The sequence below is a fragment of the Petaurus breviceps genome, unplaced genomic scaffold (genome assembly GCF_028583685.1).
Source record: "Petaurus breviceps papuanus isolate PSGF00001 unplaced genomic scaffold, PetGlider_PUasm1.0 98, whole genome shotgun sequence".
NCBI classification, from domain to species: domain Eukaryota; kingdom Metazoa; phylum Chordata; class Mammalia; order Diprotodontia; family Petauridae; genus Petaurus; species Petaurus breviceps.
In genome coordinates, this window is record NW_027187460.1 from 60,548,395 (window position 1) to 60,567,065 (window position 18,671).

The following is an 18,671-nucleotide window of genomic DNA, read 5'->3' on the forward strand; positions in this document are numbered from 1 at the left end:
AAGGGAAAGGAAGTATGGGAAAATTCTCTTGTGTAATCAAATTACACAAATAAACATCTATACAAAAAAGGAGGAGGAGTCAGGGAAAGTGGTTAACACTTGGACCTCACTTTCTTCTGACCTAGTTAAAGGAAAAAAGAATAGCCACATACAGAATTGAACACAGATATTTATTTTACTTAACAAAGAAATGGGAAGGAAAGGAGAGAAGAGGGCATTCAAAGGAATATAGATAAAGCGAGGAATTACTCCTAAGCAAAATAAACTCTAAATATTTACAGAAATATTTATAGCTCTTTTTGCGGTGGCAAAGAATGAGGATCTGAAGGGGTGCCCATAAATTGGGAAGTAGCTGGACAAATTATGGTATATAAATTTGATGGAATATTATTATGCTGTAAGAAATGGTGAAGAGGATGATTTCAGAGAAACTTGGGAGGGCTTATCTGAACTAATGTAAAGCAAAATGAGCATAACCAAGACAATAACATGGTAAAGAAAAATAACTCTGAAGAATTGGGAACTCTGATCAGTGCAATGACTACTCCAAAATCCAAATGATAAAACATTCTAGCTCTCTCCTGATAGAAAGGTGAAGGACTCAGAGTGCTGAATGAGACATACATACTCTTTGGGATACAGCCAACTTGGAAATGTGTTTTGTTTGACTACCCACATGTATCTTAACAGGGATTTTGTTCTTCTTTCATTTTTTTTTTTGGACAGGGGAATACAGGGCAACTGAGGTCTTAGGTCACTTAAGTCACTTAGGTCACGCCCAAGGTCACATGGCTAGTAAGTATTAAGTGTCTGAGGCTGAATTTGAGTCAGGTCCTCCTGACTCCAGGGTGGGTTCTCTATTCACTGCGCCACCTAGCCACCCCTCTTCTTTCATTCTCAATGAGGATGGGAGCTAGGGTCAAAGCATTATTGAGAGAAGGAAAATTAAAAAAAAAAAAAAATATATATATATATATTTAAAAGAAAGTATACTAGACCCTGGAGACAGAGGACTTGGGTTCAGATTTCACCTCTGATTCTTGGGCAAGTGCCTTTACTTCCCAAAGGAAAGCCTCCCTCAGTTGCCTTAAATTGCTACAAAATGCACAACTGTTGTGGGAGTTGAGCTCTGGGAGAAAAGTAAATGCCTAAAAGACAGAGGTAGAAGTCTAAGGTTCTGAATTAGTTTTGTAATTAGTCTAGTAATGTGCATGAGGGATGCCCCAAGTGCCATCCACATTCAATTAGAAGACATAGTTTTAAGTACTACAAAGGTATCCTTGTATAATATTCAGTACTTGTGAAATACATTTTCTGGCAGTTTTCAAATTAATTTTTTTATACTGGCTATTCAGAAGCTGGTCTTTTCAGGATCCTATTATTTACAAGATCACCTCCTGTTACAACCAAAATCTCTGAGGAAGTAAAAGATTTCCGGGTTCTAGATGTTGTTTTAAAGAATATCTAAAACATTGAAATGGGGGACAAAGCACATGGACTGACTCCTTAAGTCTGCCATGATGGGATGTGAGCTGGGTTCTTTTTCACTTTCATCTAGAACTGACCTGGATTCCTTACAACACAATAGCAATTTTATATATTTTTATTTTTAAATTAATGAATACCACAAAAGACCATTTCTATATGCAAAGTAGAATAGAAAAAGAGGACTGATTACACATGAAAATGCAAACAGCTCACTTTTTAAAAAGTAAATAAAATTCAACAATTTTTTTTGAAAGCTGCTCTGCTTGTCTGTGTTTTTGCATGAATAGTCACACTTTACAGAAATAACTACAGCAGCAGGATTCACGATTTTAAAAAATGCTTTGATATAATTAAGTCAACAAGAATTTATTAAGTACTTACTATGTGCCAGGTACTGTGCCAAGTGCTGAGTATAAAAAAATAAAGAGTAAAATCCTGCATTCTAGAGGCTCACAATCTAATGGTATAACCCTCTTTTCTTCTATTTTATTGGCCATTTGATGGTTAACTTCTCTCTCCCCCTCTAATTTCAACTCCTCTTTCCATTAAAAAAGGAAATGAAAACAAAGATCAAACAGACATCTTATCAAGTTTAGCGGTCTCACAAACAATGCCCTCCACAATCTGACATAGCTGATGTTCTAGTTTTACTGCATGTCAGTGTCTGCCATGGACCCCAGAAGCGGGCAGACTTATCTCTACACCCCAAACACACTCAAGTCTTTCCTGCCTTGATGTCTTTGTTCACATTCTCCCCTCTGTCTGACCTCTGCTCTCTCTCCTCCGCTTTGAACTTCTGCCTATTCTGGAAAGTCAACTCTAGTAAAGACTGTATCTTTCCTGAAGTTATCCTCAGTGCTACCTTTTGGGCCAGACCTCCGAGAGCACTTTGCTTTGTGGCTCTCTAATGTACTTAGCATGTGTTAGAGTTCCTTCTGTAAGTGTCAACTTTTTACTAGATTAGCACAGTGCTTTTCACTGTACACTTTTTTTTTTTACTGGATTTGTGATTTCATCAGGGTAGAGTGAGGAACCCCCTCTATTAGTAAAGATCTTCACCTTCCTTGAAATTTATAGATTTAGAGAATTACTTAGGGCACTGAGAGGTTAAATACAGCAAATGTATGTCAGGGATGGGATTTAAATCTAAATCTTCCTGACTCCAAGTCCAGATGTCTATTAACTATAGTGTACTGCCTCTCCACCTGACTTGGTTGCAGATAGTAGCCCTATAAATAGCAGGCATTTAATTAAATGTCTGTTGAATTGACTTAAAACTAATGCATCTGCTTTGGTTTTTGTAAATGAGCATGTGCAAACTCACAGTCTGAACATATTCTGTATCATAACATCCTCTCAATAGTCCTGCATAAATATTTGGGAATTGTCCATTCTCCCAGGTCCCTTTCCCTTCTCTATAAATGGCAGAAAGCAAAGTCTCTACAAAGCTCAATATTTCTGATAAAATACTTTCCAAAGAAATTGTCAAAGCTGCATTTTAAGAAATGGTTTTGAGTTATGAAAAATGTGATGAGGTTTCCTGGCTGTTGAAAAGAGCTCACAGCTTACCGCTTCCATTAGTCCTTTTACTGTGGGTGATTTTAACATCAAAGCATCAAACACATCGTCAGTCTCTTTCCTCACGTACAAAAGCACTGCAAAAGAAGGGGGAGGAGAGGAGAAAGTGATTAGATTGGGAAGGCGCCCAGATGCCACAGATGAATGCTTCCCACTAAACAGGCCTTCAGATGTGGACTGTAAGGAGTGATGCTGCTTAAGTCCCTGACCCCTTCTCTGGCCATCAGTATACGAGAGCAACTGAGGCATCCATGTAAAATGTGTGCAGCAGGAGGCATGGAAGTGATTACTGAATGCCAGATAACCTGGGCATGCCTTATAGCATGAGCTCCTGGAGGGATGGCATCTTGTTTCATATGCTCTAGATACTTGCTCAAAGGTGGGAATCCCCACCCCAGTCAAGCACAATGCCTTGTCCAAACTCTGGAGATGGTATGGTATAGTGGTAAAAGTACTTTTTGCTGTTGCCGTTGAGTCGTGTTCAATTCTTCATGACCTAATTTAGGGTTTTCTTGGCAAAGATACCAGAGTGGTTTGCCATTTCCTTCTCCAGCTCATTTGACAGATGAGGAAACTAAGGCAAACAGGGTTAAGTAAACTTGCCCAGGGTCACACAGCTAGGAAGTGTCTGATGATGGATTTAAACTCAGGTCTTCCTGACTCCAGGCCCAGTGCTCTATCCATTGTACAACCTAGCTGTCCAAAAGTACTACTCATCTATAAAATAAAGGAGTTGCACTTAATGACATCTCAGGCCCCTTTCAAGTCTAACATTGTATGGTTGCACATCAACAGAAATGTATGTTAAGGATCAGGTGATGATGATGATGATGATGATGATGATGATGACGAAGCAAGGCAGCATGGCACAGCAACAAGAGCTAGCTTTGGAGTCAGAAAGACCTGGGTTCAAATACCCCTCCTGAAACATATAGGCTGTGTGATCTTGGGCAAGTCATTTAATTTATTTCTCAGTGCTCCAGATTGCTCTCTGTGTTATACAGATGGTGGCAAACTGCACTGGTAAATGGAGCTCCCTCATCCAGGAGACCTCTATGTCAATGAACTCACAGTTCCAGTCCCTATCCAATAAAAACCACAACAAGCACTCATACTTCCATAGGGCTTCAGTATTTATAGCGATTCCTTCACAACAACCCTGTGAGGTGGGAAATGAAATGCTTGATTACCTCCAATTTGTAGAGGGTCAGAGAAATGATAAATCTTGCCAAGGTTATATAGCCAGTAAGTGACCAAGCTGGGATGATTCAAACCCGGGTCTGTCTCCTAACCCCAGCTCTTCCCTCCAGACCATCCTGACTCTCCAAAGTGATGAGCGAAGTATGAAAGTACTTTGAAAGCAGTAAAGTGCTATGTCATGTAAGTTATTGTCATAGAACAACCTTGGTAAATATTTGCTGACATATTCAGGGGTCATATACACTTCTCTGGATTGGGATTGAATCTGGTTACAGTTTTCTCCAAAGAGTGTTCAGTTTCATCTACCACTTGTCATTAACCATTGACCTTAAAATCATTTAAATCTCACATTGCTCTTTGGCACAGAGACCCTAGATTGAATCTGCATGAGCTACATGATGTTCATTCCTGGGAAGCTTTTATATGGTCATTAGCATTTTCCTGTGACCCCAATAAAGCTGGAATTTATATAGTTTTTGCTTCTTTCTCCATTAGTCAACTAGCATTATTCACATTTGTTCACAGATGACAGATTATTAGAGAGGAGACCTTCATAATCAGCTTCAGGTCCAAACCCCCATTTTATAGATGAGAAAACTAAGATTTATACATTAAGGAATTTGGCCAAAATTAAACAGCTACTTAGTGGCAAAGCTGGTTCTTGAACTCAGGCGTCCTCACACAGTTCAGGCTCAAATGCCATACGTGTCAAACCCCTCCTTCCACATTTCCTATTCACTGGCTACATTGTGGCTCAGCTCTCACAAGATCCTGCAGGATTTGACATTCAGATAAAACTCATTTGTCTTAAGCTTACTGTCCCTTTCTCCCTCAGCTACATGACTCATCGTGCTTCCTATTTCAGAAGAAAGGAGGGTGAAATTAAAAAATAACACCAACAAATAAAAACATGTACAGTATGCACAGTTTAAAAAAATCTCATTCAGATCCTGATCCCAAGTACAATGGAGGCATCAGTCTGAAGGATATGAATGTCACTAGAAAGGGTGAAGGAATGAAAAGACTTGGAGCTTAAAAATACCCCTAATTCATAAAAGACTGACTTTTGAGAATGGAAAATCTACATAAAATGCAGATGGACTCTGCTTGTATTTTATTCTGTTCTGTACAGGATGCTGTATCAGAATATTTTTGAAGCATAATTACTAAAAAATTATTTTCTTTTTCAATTGGGAAAATAAAACAAGGTACGATGGACAAATCACACTTTCCCTATCACCTCCATCCCCACATATGCCCAGATAAGTCTCATAGACTGATGTTTTAGGAATAACATTCCATTTGCTCTAAAAAACGATCTAAAGAAAATTAATTAAATAGTGATGAGTGAATCTAATAAGATAGGCTGAAGGGAAAGAGCAGTTATTAAGCACCTACTCTGTGCCAGGTACTATGTTAAGGGCTTATCCAATATTATCTCATTTGATCCTCACAACAACCCTGGAAAAAAAAAAAGTACCGTTTTTATCCCCATATCACAGATGAAGAAACTGAGACAAGTAGAGGTAAAGTGACTTATACAAGGTCACATAGGTAGTAAGTGTGACAGGTCAGATTCAAATTCAGGTTATCCCAACTCCAGGCCCAGCACTCTTATCAACTGCATTGCTTTGCTATCTATTCACATCAGGTCACAGTTCACAGACTGTTGGATGTGGAAGGGGATCTTCACAATCACCTTCTAGTCCAAACTTCTATTTTATAGATGAGAAAACTAAGGCCCAGATGAGTTCAGTGACTTGATCAAAGACTCCATTGTTATTGATGCAGGGGGAAATAATACACATGTAAGTCATAGAAGGCATTTAATTAAATCTCATGAGAAAATTACTTGAAAAAGTAGTTTTGAATAAATGGGAGGGAAAATCATTATATGTCCACTGAAGGTGAACTCATTCCTGTAGATGAGGTCCTTGGGGTTTATATGATCTAAAATTGTAGCAGGCCTGCAGTGAAGGCAGTGGGGAAAAGGAGAAAGGCGCTGTCTTTGGAGTCAGAGAATACAAATTCAAATTCTGACTGTCCTACTTACTGCCTATGTGACATCAAATGAGCCTCTCTCAGTTTTATTTTCCTCATCTAAAAAAATGAGGGGGTTGGACCAGATCACCTCAAAGGTACCTTCCAGATTTAAATCTCTAATACTAAGAAGGAACACAAAAATGATGCCATATGACACTGGACAGAGTTTCCACTGTTTTGACCAATGGTCTTTTAAAGCCTCAGCTACTAAAATCTCCCAGTTAATATTGTCATTGGTGTCACTGTAAAGGGTTAAATGCAACATCTAAGTGATGTTTATTGGGTTGGCTCAGAACCAAGGGGCAAGGTTGTTCAGATGTTCTCCTGCTGAGTGTGTTGACAGCTAAGGCTTGACATCCCGGGTCTATGGAGCCCTCCCTGCTGTGTCCTTAGGGAACTAGGGTTTTATTAACTAGAGCAAGATAATAGCCATAATGACAATTCTAACAACAGCATCAGGAAGAATCCCTCCATTATGGACATTGGGCACCACAGGCAACCTCATTCCACTCAGTAGGAAAGGCTCCCAATTGTCCTTGAAGGAACCATGCCTCTAAGTGAGTACCAAGACAATGCTAACAATAGACACAATGACAAAAATAGTTCCCTGCAGAACTAATCTACACTCAGGAATTTCGGAGGGATAAACAACAGATAACTTCATGGAGCTTGATTCGCCCATGTTTTGAAAGGGCAGCTCAGTGGAACTGCACATTTGCATGAGGCAGGAGTGGCTAACCTGATCAAGGGTAAGAGTCAGACAGAAGTAAACGGTGCTGTTGGCAACCAGCCACTGGAATTTTCTCCCACCCACACTCCTCCTCCACCTGTAAAACTTTTCTTGCTGTGAAGAAGCTTTTCTCTTGCTTATTGGTTACTGTATCCACATCTGTGGTGCTAAAGACCCAGGGTTTAGGTCTTTATCTCTGTCCCTTTGATAAAACATGTTAATAACAGCATCAATGCATATCACAAAGATGCTTTTTTTTTCCCCTTCATAGGGTTTATACATAAAACTCTGAAGGACCAGATGACAATCTAGACCTGCAGACTTCAGGAAAAACATTGTATAGGGATGAATGCCATGGTTAAATCCCTGTGTGTGACCCTTTAAAAAATATATAATTATATTATAATTGTATTTTATTAATAGTTATCATTAAGTATTTTTATTTTAGATATAATTATTAGTACTATTAACTCAAATTTATTTAACCCATTCTTCATGGCAATACTGTGAGGTAGGTAGTATATAATTATCCCCATTTTATAGATAGGGAGAATTAAGCTCAGAGAGGATAAATGATTTGATTGTGATCGTATAGATAGTGTCAGAAACTAGATGTCAACACAGGTCTTTTGACTCGAAGGCCACACCTCTTTCCATTATTTGCTTCCTTACCGCATCACATATCAAAGTATTCTTCTTATTTATTTCATGGAATTTAAGTAGAAAAAGTCCAGAGATGAGTTACTATCCTACTATTATTCTTTTATGTTTAATGTTCTGCAGATTTTTTGTAGAGGATGACATTTTTATAATTGAAGAAAAGTTTTTTTTTAATATTTGAATAAAATTACTAGGATGTGAGGTCATCTTCTCTAGCCTCAATGAAAGGACTTTTGGGATAACTCCAGTGGCAGATAAGACTATGAGGATGAATATTGTTGTTATTATTATTATAATTAGATAGGGAAAATAATAAGGAATGGATCCCCAGGTTTGGAAACCCCCTCCACCGACGTAAGGGAGCACATTCCCTGCGGTTCACAGTTCTAGAGAGAAGTTAGGTGAGTTGTCCAGGGTCCCATAACTAGTATGTATAAGAGGTGGGACGAGTCCAGATCTTTCTGGCTTTTAGGCTGATAATGACTCTCTGTCATCATCATTGTTCTCATTATCATGATCAGTGGTGGTCATTATGCCATTCACTTGACATTCATGAAACTCAATTTTCTTTGTCTATAAAATGAAGAAGTTAACCTAGAAGATCTCTGAGGTTCTAATCAGTTCTAATATTTTATTATTCTTTTACAGATATGGAAATGGAAGGATTCGTCCATGGATCTTTTGAACCCTGTCTAAAAAAGGAGAGGAATAGGCCTTTGTAATGGGGGAGCCCTAGGAAGACATCAAGTCATTCTAGGTCCTAAAATTACTCATCTGTATGCTACCTACAAAGCACAAGTGTTCCTTAGCATTTGTGAGATTTTCTCAGTAAACAGTAGCAAAATAACACCTTCCCAATCTATGGATTCCAAAGCTGACGTAATGGAATATCACGTAGTAATAATCAACTCCTACAGGCTCGTGGACTGTGTTGGTATTTGTATAAGCAAATAAAATAAAAATGCCCTCTAGGATCTAAACCAGATTATGGTGATGTTGGCAAATATTTAAAGGGAGGAGGTGTGAGGCTGGCAGAGGGCTGGCCAGAAGGGGGTGGGATGGTTACATCCATAGAAACCAAGAATAGTGCAATTAGTCAAGTGATAAAATCATAGGATCATAGATCCTCAGAGAGACCTCCAAGGACATCTGATTCAATTCATACTTTTTACAGATGAGAATTCAAGTGAAGAAGTGATTTCCCAGGGTCACACAGATAGCATAATAGGACCCACACTGAGGAACATGTGCTGGACATGTCACATTTTCACATCTTTGAGACTCAATATTTTTGTCTGTAAAGTGTGTGGGTTGGATCAGATGGTCTCTAAAAGGTCCATTCCAGGTCTAAATCTCTAGATCCCATGAGCACAGAAGGTTGGAGCTCTTCCTTTTCAAGAACAAAGGAGTCATCATTAAAATCGATTTTATAAGAAGTTTCTTCCAAGGTTGAAAACATAATCCAAACATTATTAGGTATTGGCAGATAAAGTTAGCAAAGCATCCTTACTCTTGTACTGTGCCCTCTCTCTGGGCACCTATTTCCCTGGGAACTCTAGGACTATACACTCAGAATTTGGCCTTCCACCTCTATTTCTCCTGTCTTCACTTATTAGAAAGGGTATATAACAATCCTAGCTGTTGTGTGTCCACTGCAATGTTCCTGAGAATTCCTACCAGAGAGGTTGCAGGTTAAACAGGTCTGTATGATCTTTTCTGTAATCCAATGCCCTTCCCCTCTAATGGGCACACTTTTCAGAGATTTTAACCAACTATACCTTTAAAATGTATTGTGTTATGTGAGGAAACAAAGAAAGAATCTCTGATTATGAAAGCTTAGGATAGGAAATGGCAGAGTTTACCTCTTAGGAACTGAAGAAAGCAGTAGGTCACACAATGGCACTAGATTTTATGGATCATAGGTTTATAGACACTGAAAGGGACCTTGGAGATCATTTTGTTCAACCCCATCAATATATAAATTGAGAAACTGAGTCCCAGAGAGTTTATGTGACTTGTCCAAGGCTATAAAGCTATTTAGTTACAGAGCCAGGATTAGGATACATGTGTCTGCTCTCTCAATCTGGTGCGTTCTTTTTACACCAATGGAAACATTTTCAGGAGTTTAAATAAAAGGTGCTCGACTTGCCAACCCAATTTGGGAAAATCTCAAGAAAGAGGCTGAGTTTGCCTGTCAGCAAATCCCCCCAAGTCTATCTAAACAGAAATGGGAAATTTAGATACAACAGCCTTGCATGAGAGAATTTTTGTGCTTTCATTGCTAATCCCTTCACAGAACAGTGAAAGGAGAAGTAAATGAAAACTAAAAATAGCACCAGGGTTTGGGTAGTTTCTTTCCACACCAAGGGGTGGTTTGGGTGGAACTAAGCTTAGCTTTCTTTATTGAAAACAATGAATCAAGGATGTGGCAGGTTACCTAGTCACGACTGCCTTAAAGATGATGTCTACATAAACTAGGTTTATCTGATTTAAAAAACAAAAACACCTTCCTTAACTTCTTTTGAAAACCAGTTACAGAGTTGACCAACTTCTGCTGTTAGGAATGCTTCATTATGGCTTATCTAAATCCTACCTGCTGCAGAGGGTCTAGGAAACCTCTAAAGAACTTGTGACTCACAAATGCATATCTCAAAGTTATAAGCTGAGAGGTCAGTAGCCAAAGACCACAGGTAGAGGTCAAGAAGCAAAGACCAGAAGTCAGTTAGCAAAGATCATAGCCTCAGTGGCAAGCTAAAGATATTTTGGTGCCTTGGCCCTAAGCTAGGCCAGACTTGCCTCTAGGGCAATGATGCATTTGCCTCAGGCTCATGTAGTGGCCTGAGTTTTTGATTATTAGTAGAAGGAGTAACCAACAACATTGTTATGGGCATAGCTTGCAACTTTCCAACTTGCCCAAGCAACTTCATGGGTCAGCCAGATCTATTTACAAATGATATTCAAGTCTCCTGAGACTGAAGCTTTCATCATGTCTAATACAGATAGACTACTTTAAGTGGTTTTTTTTTTCATTTTAAAATAATTAGCATTTTTAGAACCCTGTTGCTTGATATAGTTCCTTAGAATTTCCCTGGTGCAGATGCATGTGTAAGTGACAGTCTTATTATATCCTTGAGTCTTGTTTTTCTTTAGTCATCCTGTGAAGCCTAGTTAGTGTGATACCAACAACCAGCCCCATAAATGACTGGAGAGACTGAGCTGAGGTGAATGTTGTCCTTGGCAGACTCAGATAGGTGAATATGTACTGTATAACCATAGTGATGACAGGGCGATTTGGTGCCTCTGGTTGCTAAGTACCTCTCTTCATTCCTTCTTCTTTCATTTGCTTAGAAGGTGGTGGACCAAACTCTTCCTCCATTGGCCTGAACATCCTTTTAACAAGAACACTGCTACTAGAAAAGAACACAAGCAATTTATTGGTAAAACACACACAGAGTGACCACACAAAAACATGTGAAACAATACCCCAGGTAGAAGGTATTTTTTTTATCCCTCTCCATCTCCATCCAAGGATGAAGAACAGAGCTTCCAAAGGGGTCTAATGTAAATTGTCTCATTTCTTTAGGAAGTGGCTGGTATGAAGAAAAAGAAATATACTGAACTCAATCCTCAGTCTTTTGGGGATTCTTAGGATCAGGCACAACTAATAAATAAGGTGGAACATATTGAATAGAGTCGGGGAAGAGGGTAATGAAGAGAAAGAAGAGCAGGGAGGCAGAGAGCATAAGCAAATGGAGAGCTGCCATTTTGTGCATAGAAGGAACACACCTCTAGTCCAACATCACACCTAGCTCAGAAGGCACTATGGAAGACTGCTCCCAAGATGGGTTCTTTGTGAGCATTACTGTTACAAAGAACCCAATTAAAAGCAACAATTAAACCATCCTAGTAGAAGTGGAGAGCTAATGTAGATAATGCATACCTAGGTATGATCTAGAAAGCAACCCATTAGCATTAAGACTGAACAATGGTACATAGTAGGCCCTCAATGAAAATGAAATGACGATGAATGACAGTAATAGAAATAAGAGGAAAGTAGTCATTCTCTCACTTTTTAAGCAAGGAACTGAAAATTAAAGTTCAGAAAAACATCGATGGTAGATAGTAACTTTCATTTATACATAGTACATTAAAGTTCAGTAGGTCTACTCTTAACTTGGGAGATGGATAATAGTATTAATATTCTTATTTCCATTTTTAGTTAAGGACAAAGGCTCAAAGATGAGCTCAGAAGTGATAAGACTTGCTCAGGGTCCCAAAGATAGCAAATACATAGACCCAAGATGTGAACCCAGTTCTCCTGCCACATAGGACCAGCATTCATTTCATGGTGCCTGTCATCAAAAGTGAAAGAATGGAAAAGATCAGAAAATGCCGCTTGGGTGAGCGAGGTTTATTTGGGGTTTCTTCTCTCTCCATTGTATTTCCTCTTATTAATCTCCTCCCCTCCCTAGGCTAGCATGTCATAAATAGAGATCATTGGGGCATGTCTTATTCCACTAAAAAAGTTTGAGGCCAGGTTGCAGAGGCCCAGTAACTGATCTAATTATCCTTTCAAGATATAGGAAATCCAGTTGTTAATGGCCAACCAATTTCTTGTTGGTAGACAGAAAATTATTCCTTGATGCCTCCCTCTGCTGATCTTGAGTCTCTGACTAGAGATTTTCTTTTTTCTGACTAAATCTGCTTTATAGTTTCTTAGACCTGCTGACTTTTGAACAATTTTTCCAGATACAAAAACACAATTTTTCCAGTATCTGGATTTTGCCAACTTGTTATTTAAAGGGCATCTTGAAATACTATTATTATTACTTTTAATAGCATTTATAATAGCATTTTAAGGTTTACAAAGCACTCTACATTTGTTACCACATTTGATTTTCACAACAACCTTGTGAGGTAAATGTTATTATTATTCCTATTTACAGATGGAGAAACAGACTAATTAAGTTGATTTGTCCAAAGTCACATAGCTAGTAAGTATCTGAAACAAGATTTTAACTGAGGGCTTCCTAATTACAAGTCTGGCAACCTCTCACCTAGAAACTTCAAAGTGCTTTTAATATTTCCTATCCTTACCCCCTCAGGATGTTTGATAGGCATTCAAAATCTATTATCCTAAATCCAGCATCCTAAGGCATTGCTGCCTCCTTTCTGAAGGTACAGAAACTTAGGATCTGAGAGTTTTAGGATCTTATCAATGAAGAACATAGTTAAGTAAATACATAATCCAGGGTGCAGTTCAGACTCAGTATTAGATGATTTCTATGATTCTGGGAAGTATATTTGGTTTTATATCCTTGTATTATTTTCCCGCTGTGCTCATAATAAAAGAGTTTAAGCTTAACAAAATTTTGATACTCCACAGTCATGGCTGGCTGGCACTTGATTTTAAATTTTCAAAAGAAAATGTAATTCTAGGATTAAGGAGATGCCATAGACATATTACAACTGGATTTTAGGATGGCATTTGACAAAGCCTCAAATGATGCCCTTACCTACAAGGGTAGACAAATGTGGGCTAGATGACAGTATGCTTAGGTGGATTTTGAGCTGGTTGAATAGCTGAGTCCAAAACAGTAGCCATTACAGATAAAAACCAATCTGGAGAAAAGTGTCCCATGGAGTGCCAAGGGATCTGATCTTGTTTCATTCAATAATTTTTTTCAATGACTTTCAGGAAAACAGAGATGGCATACTTATCAAATTAGTGGATAATAGGACTTCAGGAGTAATGGCTTACCACATTGGATAACAAAATCAGGATCCCAAAAGATCACAATAATAAGCCAAATCTAATAAAATAAATTTAATAATAATGAAGGTTAGGTCTTACAGTCTAATTTTTAAGAAGCAACCATATAAAGTAGAGGATGGAGGAATTGTGGTCGGACAACAGTTAATGTGATTGAGAGTTGTTTTTTGTTGTTGGGTTTTTGTTTTTTTTGGTGGATTATAAGCTCAACATCATTAGTAGTATGACCTGGAAGCCCAATATCACACAAGGCTATGCAGAAGAATACCGTATCTGTACTGAACAACAGAGGGGATACAGGATTGTTGTACTTGGCCTTGGTCAGATCACATCTGAAGAATTGTATTCAGTTTGGTGCAATGCAGCTCGGGAGTGACACTGAGAACCTAGGACATGTCCAAAGGCAGGAAATCCAGATGTGATAGGGAGATGGTGGAGACCATGCTATATAAGGATTGGTTAAAAATGTTCAGTCTGAAGAAACAGTTTTTAGAGGGATGAGTGCTGACTAACTTTTTTGAAGGCCTGTCACATAGAAGAAAGACTACACTTGTTCTCTTTGACCCCAGATGGCAGAATGATAAGCAATTAATGGGTAGAACTTATGGAGAGGGAAATTTCAGCTCTTCATAATGTAAATTCTTCCTAACAGAAAGAAGTGGAACCAGATGTCTCAAAAGGTAATAAATTCCCTGTTCCAACAGAGACTGGATGACCACTTGTCTGGCATATTGTACATGGAATTTCTGTGTACATATGTGTTGGATTAGTTAGACTGTTGTTTCTGCCAGCTTAGAAATTCTGTGCATGGCCAAAGTAGCTATTGGTCCTGGAACAGACAAACCAGTCCCATTTCTTTTCTCAGCTGTTCTGCAAATAAGTCTACAAAATGACCTTGCAAAATATCTGGTTTCCCTTCAGAAATGTCAAAGCCAAGACTCTCTTGTAGAGACAAAGAGAAAGTTCTTAGAGAGACAATCTGAGTCAGGAGTCAGGTAGCAACAGATATTCCTTCCTCCAAGTCAGCAAAGTGACTATGTCTGGTGCAATGGGAGGAGGGGAGAGGGATAGAGGCTAAGAGATGGCACTGAAGATAAAGCCAACTTCTTTTCCTCTGGAAGTCTGTCTTTCTGTTGTTTTACAGAAGAAGATACTTGATCATTAAATTGTTCCTAAGAAAGAGGTGTGGATCGGGAGACAGGAAACTGTACATGATCTCTCCATTCTTAGACTTACAAAAACTTGTGTGAGCTTCTCGTATATTTGTGATTTTCTGTAAAATATCCGTGTATGTGTTCTCTCTCCTTTATGGAATGTGAACTCCACATCAGTCACCTTTATATTTTTTGCACCTCCAAGTTCAATTTACCCAGTATATTATCTTGTATTTGCATTTACGTTTGTCTGCATGCTGTCTGTCCTATTGGAATGTGAGCTCCTTGAGGGCAGGAGACTTTTTTTGCCTTTTTTTTGTATCCCCAAGCCCTTAGCATGGTGCCTGGCACATAGTGATGCTTAATAAATGTTCATTGAATTTAATTTGAAAGCTGGATTCAAGTTTCAGCTCTATCACAACAAGAAGAAGAATTTATGAAGTACCTACTACAAGGAACTCACGTTCTAAAGGGGAAGACAATATGAAAACAATGATGCGCAAACAAGAACTATACTGGGTAAATTAGGGAGAGCAAGCAATTTGACTACTCTAGAGCTCATTTCCCTCACTGGTACAAAATGAAGGTCCTTTCCAGCTCTAAAATTTTATTACAAATGCATAGGTTTTGTGTCCTTAAGAAGAGATTTTTCTCTCTTCAATTATTAGTTTTCCTTATTTCAAAATCCTGATCTAACTTGGTCTCCGTTCTTTCCTGTTTCCTCTACACTCATATATTTTTCCTTTTTTGCTTTATTTTTGCCTCTAGGCAGACTTCTACTCCCTATGCAGTCAGAACTTTTTCCTTTTTCCACTCTTTCCCCTTTCCTCATTTTTTCTACTCTCCATTCTTTTCTCATTTGGTATTGGGGGTACTTTAATGGCTTAAAAGAGTTCATCTACCTTCTTCCATGAGTAACTTAAGCCCTGGGTGGAATTTCGGCATTTTGGAGAACCTAGCTCATTAAGCTTACTGGGACAAGGAAGGTGAGGCTTGGATTCTGCAGGGAAAGTCAAACTAAGCACTTCCTTTATTATTTCAAAAAGCACCTAACCATCCTTAGTGATCTTATTAGGGTATGGGTGACTGGCTGCCAGTTGCTTTCCGCCTCCATGCCCCCTTGAATTTCCTTTTTTAATTGCATTCATTATTGCTGGAGCATCTGTCTGAACAGCATTTCCCAATGGTGACAGAGTCTCTACCTTGTGACAATGCCTCACTAGGAGGTCTCTGGGGAAAGGCTTGGGTGTTCTGGTATGGGAATCTCATATCACCAGCTGGAAGCAAGGCTGGGTATTTAATGCAAATCATAAAATGACATGTTATAATTCATGCAGATTGGCGACAGCATAAAACATAACATTTTGTTCTCATTTTAATGGTAATATTGTTATGCTTAATAAGGAAAGTGAAGTACTGAAAATTTGGTAGGAAAGCAGATTTCAGTACCATTAAAATTAATGCTCTGCTCAAGGCAGCAAGGGCCTGGGCTGTGAAAGACTAACTCCTCAGGTGACCATCAGATTGATCTAGTTGCAAGTGTCAATAGGGAACCCTCCACAGTCTGGAGGATGGGCAAGAAGGGTCTCAAGTCTCTGACTCAAATATCAAGTCTCTGAGATTTGAGTAAGTCATTGAACCTCTCAATGAAGGAGAGTAATTAAGCTTATGGTTTGTAGATCAAAAAGGGCAGAGTTAGAACATAAAGGATGAATAGCTATTAAAGAAGAGGTTGTGGCTCAACATAAGAAAAGAACTTTGTCACATCTGCAGGTCACCAGTATTAGAATATGCTGACTCAGGAGGTAGTGAGCCCCCATCAGTGTAGGTCATTAAGCAAGAGGCTAGATGACCACTGGTCAGGGATGCAGAAAGGATTCCTTTAAGTTCCCTTCCAACTCTTAAGTGTCTATGTTCTGCAGTGTTTAGCCAAAGTAGTACTAGTCATATTACTTAGAACCCTAAAACAAAGATTGTTTCTGGTCTAACTTAACTGAAGTTAAATAATGAAAATGTCGGTGCTTTGGAAAGTATGAAGTGCTATATAAATGGTAATAAATAATAATAATAATAATAATAATAATAAAATCTAGAAACCCTTGTCATTACTGCCTGTGTTCTTCCTCTCTTCAAAAAACAAAGTGAAGCTCTCTTCACTCTCCAACTGGTTTCCTGGGTTCATGGTAGTCAAAGAAAGTCTAGAGCCCTCTTAGGGAAAAGAACTGTGCTCACTTGCCCATTATCTTGACAGAAATAGAAGAGCTCCCTTATTTCTGTTCCCCTCCTAGACCAGAAGATGAAACTATGGCATGTGAAACAGACAGTAGCCTCTGTTTTAAGTGACTCAAATAAAAGTGCCTATGACCATTTCAACTCTCTCTCTCTCTTTTTTTTCTTTTTTTTTGCTTTTTGGAGGGCAATTGGGGTTAAGTAACTTGCCCAAGGTTACATGGCTAGTTTTTTTGTGTGGGTGTTAAGTGTCTGAGACCGGAACCGAACTCGGGTCCTCCTGACTCTGGGGCTGGCACTTTACTCACTGCGCCACCTAGTCACCCTCAACTCTCTCTTCTAACTTTACCTTACCTTCTTTTCCACTTCACATATAATTCACTAGCATCCCTGGAATGGAGAATGTATATGTGTATGATATGGAGAAAGCTGGTATTAAAGATAGCCTAATGACTATTTTCACTTCAAGAAGTACTCCTTCTAGAGTCCTTGGTATTCTGATTGTATGGGAATGACAAATTCTTATCCCATGCTCAAAGGAATAAAGTAGGGTAGGTGAGCTTAGGTGATCAGGAAGGTCCAAGTGATCCCTTTCTTCCTACCTTCCTTTTGTACCATGAAGAGCCAACAATAAGCTCCTTGATGACAGGGACTGTATTTTTTTTTCATCTTTGTAGATTCAAAACACAGTGCATTACACAAAATAGGTGCTTAATAAATATTTATGGAATGATGAAATATACAATGCACTCTAAATATCATTCAGAACAATCACATTCCCTGATACCTCTTCATTTTCCCTTAGTTAAGATTCTATTTGAAATGGAAAGCCTGAAAAATTAGATCACTCAGGATTAAAAAAAAACCCTAAAACACTATAATCTCAAGTTAGTCTATAGAGAGGAAAAGAAGAACTACAAGAGTCAGAACAGGAATGCAGTATTTCCTGGGCTTCCCTCCCAAATGGTCTTTAGTATCAACTCCATCATAATCAGGAATCAAAAGCCAGCATTGGAGAGGTTCCACCCCTTGCTTGGAATAAACAGATGGAGAATTTCTACTGTCATGAACTAACTGTGCCTCATTTCCCTCCAAGTTTTGAAATGAAAGAACGAAATGTCTTACCCTTCTCGCTCGTCATCGGTGTTGTAATATGCCTGCAGAAAAAAACAACAGGTTTACTTTACCCCAGCCCTATTATCCCAGCTGAAAGAGCATCATTCAGAGTAGAGAGATGAAAATATGTGAGCCATAATCTTCCCTAAATTCTTCTCTCTTCTCCTCTCTCAAAAAGGGCAAAACTGTTGAGTGCAGCCTATGTACGTTTTTCTTTAAATGCAAATCTAAATAGAACAACAATAATTACCCTCTCCCTGAAAGAAAGTCTTTGTATCTTAATGAAAACATTTAAAACCTAATGATTTCATACTGTCTGGATTTATTTTAAGTGGGTCATCTGTTACTATCCCTTCTTGCAGGGTTTAGCCAAAGTATGCCTGGTCATATTACCTAGAACTCTAAAGCAAAGATTGTTTCTGGTCCAGTCTAATCCAGATAATGGTTGCCTGTGTTAAGAGACTTTTAAACAAGGTCTATAAGCCACAAAAGGTGGTGAAACTGGAAAAAGCTTCTTTGGGTAAGTGTCTGCATATTCTGTGAAACTGGAAAAAGCTTCTTTGGGTAAGTGTCTGCATATTCTGTGAGTAACGTATTAAAGTCAAAACATAAAGGAATTAACTCCTGGATCATATTTTATATGGGGTAAAAATGAAAACATGGACAGAAGGAGGGACATACAAAAGCACCCCTTGGTCCC

The 18,671-nt window shown here is 38.6% G+C and overlaps 1 protein-coding gene across 1 annotated transcript in view; it reads right to left on the minus strand.

Annotated features, from left to right (window-relative positions):
* The window catches only part of GRHL2 (grainyhead like transcription factor 2), a 229,584-nt gene that overhangs the window by 10,936 nt on the left and 199,977 nt on the right, over positions 1–18,671 (minus strand). The window contains 3 exon segments of the mRNA XM_069080979.1: positions 3,058–3,143; positions 11,015–11,109; positions 17,981–18,012. Coding sequence (XP_068937080.1) covers positions 3,058–3,143; positions 11,015–11,109; positions 17,981–18,012 — 213 coding nt within the window.